This window comes from Oncorhynchus kisutch, unplaced genomic scaffold (assembly GCF_002021735.2).
Source record: "Oncorhynchus kisutch isolate 150728-3 unplaced genomic scaffold, Okis_V2 scaffold1993, whole genome shotgun sequence".
Classification (NCBI taxonomy): domain Eukaryota; kingdom Metazoa; phylum Chordata; class Actinopteri; order Salmoniformes; family Salmonidae; genus Oncorhynchus; species Oncorhynchus kisutch.
This window is the reverse complement of record NW_022263938.1, coordinates 32,785-38,950: the sequence shown is the minus strand read 5'-3', so window position 1 is coordinate 38,950 and position 6,166 is coordinate 32,785. Positions and strand designations below refer to the sequence as shown.

At 44.1% G+C, this 6,166-nt stretch overlaps 1 protein-coding gene across 1 annotated transcript; it reads left to right on the top strand.

Moving 5' to 3' along the window:
- The first annotated feature begins 4,067 nt into the window (after window positions 1-4,067).
- On the top strand, window positions 4,068-5,771 carry LOC116368784 (uncharacterized). Its single transcript, XM_031819254.1, has 3 exons — window positions 4,068-4,754; window positions 4,976-5,052; window positions 5,373-5,771. The coding sequence occupies exons 1-3, from the start codon at window positions 4,088-4,090 to the stop codon at window positions 5,598-5,600; spliced, it is 972 nt and encodes a 323-aa protein (XP_031675114.1). The 5' UTR covers window positions 4,068-4,087; the 3' UTR covers window positions 5,601-5,771.
- The last annotated feature ends 395 nt before the right edge of the window (window positions 5,772-6,166 follow it).

Below are 6,166 nucleotides of genomic sequence, written 5' to 3'. Positions count from 1 at the left end.
TTGCATTGCTCGATTGTTTAGTTCTTATTTTTGGATTTAGTTCTAGTACAGTTTTGAAGTTTTCTGTAAATAAATATTTTCTAGTTTACTGGTCTCCTGGGATAACTTGGAGCAAATATGGATGACTCGACATCCATCCAAGGGTCTTCTTGGGTCCATTGTTACCTTGATGAGCTGGTAAGTTTGCCATTAATTATACAATAGCTCTCTGTGTTTAAACATCTACTTTGATGTTCTGCTTTAGTATTTAATAGGTTTTTATCCACCACATCCATGATAAATCTGATATCCTGAACAAAATGACATTGTCCATGCCATAAAATAAATGTCCTGTGTGATTCCACTGCTAATATTAAACTCCTACTGTGTGTACAGATGCTGAAGGTGAAGGATCGCCAGAGACTTCATGAGATTGAGCAGGAAGTTCATAGAGAGCTGAGCTTGACACCAAGCCAATGTCACCAGTCTCCAGGAGAGGTATACTCAACTTTTCCATTCCCTAAAACTATAGTACATCATTGCTATCTACTACACCATTGCAATCACCCACATAGACTGTTTATTACCTGTTATTGCACCTTTAGTTCACAAAGGAACAGTATGAACTAATGTCTTCTTCCTCTCTTCCATCTGAAGGTAACCATGGAGGGGCAGCAGCTCATGACTGACAAGGCCAAGCCATCGGTTCCTTCCCAAGACCTCTTGGTTCTGTAGCTCTGATGATGGCGACACAGCAATATTCTCTCAGAGAAACAGCCCAACCTGAGATCAGGTCAGATGAGATGCTCCAGGTGGAGTTCCTCTGCCAACCCAGTGGATTCCACAAGAGGTCAGGGAGGTCATGGACAGCCTGCTGGACAAGGTGGCAGATGGAGAAGCCCAGGAGAAGAATGCTGAGGTCCTCGTGGCAAACCTGAACCCCTATCCTCCCTCATCCTCAGAATTTTATGTCATACGGGTCCTGGACAGCCAGGTAGACAAGTAAGACTGGATCCTTTATTTGTGAACTGTTGTTGTCTACTACCTGTTAAAAAAGGGATCCAAACGGGTTCTTTGGCTGTTCCAGGTAGAACCCCTGGCCTAGCATCGTCCGGGTTAGGAGGGCTTGGCCGGTAGGGATATCCTTGTCTCATCGCGCACCAGCGTTAGCAGTGCCCGCTAACCAAGGTTGCCAGGTGCACGGTATTTCCTCCTCCGGGCTTCCGGGTTGGATGCGCGCTGTGTTAAGAAGCAGTGGTTGGTTGGGTTTGTGTATCGGAGGACGCGTGACTTTCAAACTTTGTCTCTCCTGAGCCCGTACGGGAGTTGTAGCGATGAGACAAGATAGTAGCTACTAAAACAATTGGATACCACGAAATTGGTGAGAACATTTTTGTAAAATTCCCCAAAAAAAGGAAAGAAGAAAAAAAAGAAAACCAGAAAGGGTTCTTCAAAGGGTTCTCCTATGGGGACAGCAGAAGAACCCTTTAAGGTTCTAGATAACACCTTTTTTTTCCTAAGTGTATACTAAACCTGTACATGAAATAAGAATACACTACAAGACGTGATAGGTAGTAAAGTATTGCAATGCCTCTCTTTCTCATCTATGTGAAGGCAAAGAAGGTTGAGGCCCTTGACCTTAGCACATGTCCCATACTCCAAACGGCCCTCACAGACACTGACACCGTGATGAAGACTGCATACAAGATCATGCCGAAGAATTGTGGTACTTGGTTCAAACATCAAGCATATCATCACCCAGGTGCTTCTTCAAGTAGATCCCCAAGCCTTTCAGGGGGGAGTGTATTTGGAGACACCTGCTATCATCAACGACACCCAAGCTCTTCTGGGTCTATTCCCTGGGTCGAGGTCACTGAGGAGGAGGAGCTGTCGAACGGTCAGCAGTCCATTGATGCTTATGAGGTGGCTAAGACTGTCATCAACACCTTGAGCAAGTGCTGGGCCCAAAACCGTGCTGGCGAGAGCACTGGCGAATCGGGTCACACATCTTGACAAGGTACATTGTTCATCTCGTAGGTCTATGCATTGCTAAGACAGTGCCCGTTGTTTATGCTGCCAATGAAGAGGAGAGACGTATTAGTCCGGATATGGTGAACATCTGTCCTCTACCTGCTAGATTTGAGTCATTAGTGGAGAACCATTCAGTGACTTCATAGTGAAGCTGTAGTTTATTCTAAAACTTCATCCAATGAACGGACGACGGTACTAAACAGCTTGACCAACAGGCTCTGCTTATTACTGGTCGTTTAAATGGCCTCCGTTGCTTTTAACATCTTGAGGAAGATTCCAGGTCTATATCTGTGGATGAAAATCTGTGCCCCCCCTTCTGCGAATGAGAAAGACAGTGTTGCACATGCAGATTGCCATGATACATCAGTTTGGCACGACAATCAAGATAAAAAAAACTGGTTGCCATGAAGGACACGGTGATCATCTCCACCATCCCCAGCGCTATCTGTGAGGGGATCCTGATGGTGTACAAGGGCATCAGTGACCACCTATCCGCTTCAAGTCCTCGGCCCACGGCGTCCAATAGCTAGGAGCTGCGAAGAGGCTATGGAGAGCAAACTCTTTGCAGTAGCCCTACCCGAGGACCTTAGGAAGACCATCTACAATCACTACGGGTCCCGGGTTGGGAAACTGGCACTGTTCCTGAAGGCTTTCCCCCTGAATGACCACATCAAGTTGGAATACATCCGTCGTGTTTCTCTGCCTCGTTCCTCCAACAGAGATGTAGTCTGGATCGACCCCCAAATACTTTGTTGGGGACGACGATGAAGAGGTTGTAACATCAAGCACAACAATGCCTGATAATCCTCTTGCTCTCGACGTCGTCAGGCTGCCTTTTTGAAGCAGTTCCCACAGACTGATGTTTTCGGGGTAACCACAAAGGACTGTGGAAAGCCTGTGCAAGAACCGGCTCAGACGGAGACCGAGAGGAACAAACCAAAGATGACAAACCTTGATATTGTTCCTGTTATTCTTGTCAGGAAAGTCTTTGACTCTGTTTTTGCAGATTCATATACAATCAGGCAGCAATACGGTTCATGGGAAGACGGTCTCACTTTGCAATGATATGGTAGAGCACCTACATATCCAGGTCCAGAAAGAGGCATTGAAATACCAAAACCAAAGACTGTTCTTACGCACTCTGAGGAAGCTCAACGATGAGCCGGACAAGATGGCCAAATTCTTAGAAGATGTCTCACTCTCTATCAAGAGCAAGTAACTTCAGGACTTTCCATGAGTGGCCAATGGTTAAAGCCCAGCTATACCCAGAAATACAGTCCTCTGCTGGTCTGCGATATCATGGTCAGAGAGATCATGGCTCACCTGAGGCCTACCTTGACCTTCGCCAAGGACACCAAGAAGGGTGATGACCGGCCATACTGCATCAACATCCCGGTCAAGAGAGAGACCAGAACCCCGGATGATACAGGTAGAGCAATGCTACTGTTGGTGTGGTATATTCAGAATCAGGCCTAGTCTCTTGTAAATGACTTATTCCACAATGTTCTTTCATTCACAATTTCACAACAACATCCGATGTAGAGTCAACTGCTACAGTAACAGTCAGCTAACCAGTTGGACAATAACAATTTGAACTCCTCCCTTCCTTTCAAATGTACTATCTTGTCACATTTCCGTTTCCCTTAGACAAGACCAAGCTGGAGCTTTGCATTGAGAAAGCCAGCGCTGACAGAATGAAGAAACTCCTCACAACCACTTGAGAAGGTAAGCTACACTGTTTTCTGTATTGTCTCATTGATAATATCAGTCAATTTGAATGTTGTCTGTCCCGTACTGAGCTGCAGCTTCAGCATTGAAAGGTTGCTGATGGTGATGGCTTCCCGAGGTTTGTTTCCACTACAGGAGGGGAGGAGGGCTAATAATTATGTTTGGAATGGAGTAACTGGAATGGCATCAAACACATGGAAACTGTGTGTTTGATGTGTTCGATACCATTCCATTGATACCATTCCAGCCATTACTATGAGCCCGTCCTCCCCAATTAAGGTGCCTGTAGTTTCCACTCACCAACTATGTTTGTTCACAGGAACCCGAACCCTTCTGGAAGACGGGATCGATGGCAATGATGGAGGAGGAAAATAATAAAAAGAAGAAGGTGAAGAAGAGGGGTGGGTTTGGCCATAAGAGAAAAACAGCGAAAGAATTCCCACAGACTGTTGTTTTCGAGTCAACTACAAAGGACTGTGGAAAGCCTGTGCAAGAACAGACTCAGACGGAGACTGAGAGGAACAAACCAAAGGTGACAAACCTTGATATTGTTCCTGTTATTCTTGTCAGGAAAGCATTTGACTCTGTCTTCCCAGTTTCATGTACAATCAAGCAGCAATACGGTTCATGGGAAGCTGTCCCACTTTGCAATGATATGGTAGAGCACATACATATCCAGGTTCAGAAAGAGGCATTGAAATACCAAAACCAAAGACTGTTCTTACGCACTCTGAGGAAGCTCAACGATGAGCCGGACATCATGGCCAAATTCTTAGAAGACGTCTCACTCTCTATCAGGAGCAATTACCTCAGGACTTTCCATGAGTGGCCAATGGTTAAAGCCCAGCTATACCCAGAAATACAGCCTCTGCTGGTCTGCGATATCATGGTCAGAGAGATAATGGCTCACCTGAGGCCTACCTTGACCTTCGCCAAGGACACCAAGAAGGGTGATGACCGGCCATACTGCATCAACATCCCGGTCAAGAGAGAGACCAGAACCCCTGTTGATACAGGTAGAACAATGCTACTGTTGGTGTGGTACATTCAGAATCAGGCCTGGTCTCTTGTAAATGACTTGTATTCCACAATGTTCTTTCATTCACAATTTCACAACAGAATCCGATGTAGAGTAAACGGCTATGTGTAACAGTCAACTAACCAGTTGGACAATAACAATTTGAACTCCTCCCTTCCGTTCAAATGTCCTATCTTGTCACATTTCCATTTCCCGTAGAAAAGACCAAGCTGGAGCTTTGCATTGAGAAAGCCAGCGCTGACAGAATGAAGGAACTCCTCACCCCACTTGAGAAGGTAAGCTACACTGTTTTCTGTATTGTCTCATTGATAATATCAGTCAATTTGAATGTTGTCTGTCCCGTACTGAGCTGCAGCTTCAGCATTGAAAGGTTGCTGATGGTGATGGCTTACCGAGGTTTGTTTCCACTACAGGAGAGGAGGAGGGCTAATAATTATGTTTGGAATGGAGTAACTGGAATGGCATCAAACACATGGAAACTGTGTTTGATGTGTTCGATTCAATTCCATTAACACCATTCCAGCCATGACTATGAGCCCGTCCTCCCCAATTAAGGTGCCTGTAGTTTCCACTCACCAACTCTGTTTGTTCACAGGAACCCTTCTGGAAGACGGGATGGATGGCAATGATGGAGGAGGAATATAATAAAAAGAAGAAGGAGAAGAAGAAGGGTTGCGGCTGGTTCTGGGATTTGTTTGGCCGTAAGAAAAAAAACAGCGAAAGAATTGTGGATGGAGGATTGTTGCAGGCGCGAATACTAGAAATCACATCCACACAAACCAAGTGTATGGACGCACACACATTTACACAGAGACAGACATAACAACAAGGCCTACCTCAGATCCCAAAAAGACATTGTATGTTGCCTGTCTAATACTGTCTTATTTTCCATTTTGGGATACAGGATGTGTATTTATAGCTTACCAGAGACTGTTTTGGCACCAAACAATTTTCTCTCTGAACTTTTATTTGAAAAATAAACACTTTATTTGAAGTATTTTGCGTGACTTTGTTTTCTAAAGACATGTCTTTTATGTCTTTATTTCTGATATATATATTTTACATTCCATATAGAGGAGCCTGATGCTCAATGTAACCAATAACCATCCATTGTATTGTTTTATGGTGTAGCCTGAAAATCTGTGTTTTAAATTGTTCAACACATTTACTTTGCTGAAAATACAGTATGTTTCGAATTTTGGGCTTTTGGGATCATTTATACAGTAGACTATTCAAATGAATCAGTTAATTAACAACAACGAACATTTGGTGAATTAATATACGTTAAATAAAAACGCTTCCGTTAATAGTCTTAAACGGATCATTTACAAGAATAAATGGTACAAAGAGTAGAATATGAAATGCTGTAGCTGTTTCTGAGGATTGTTT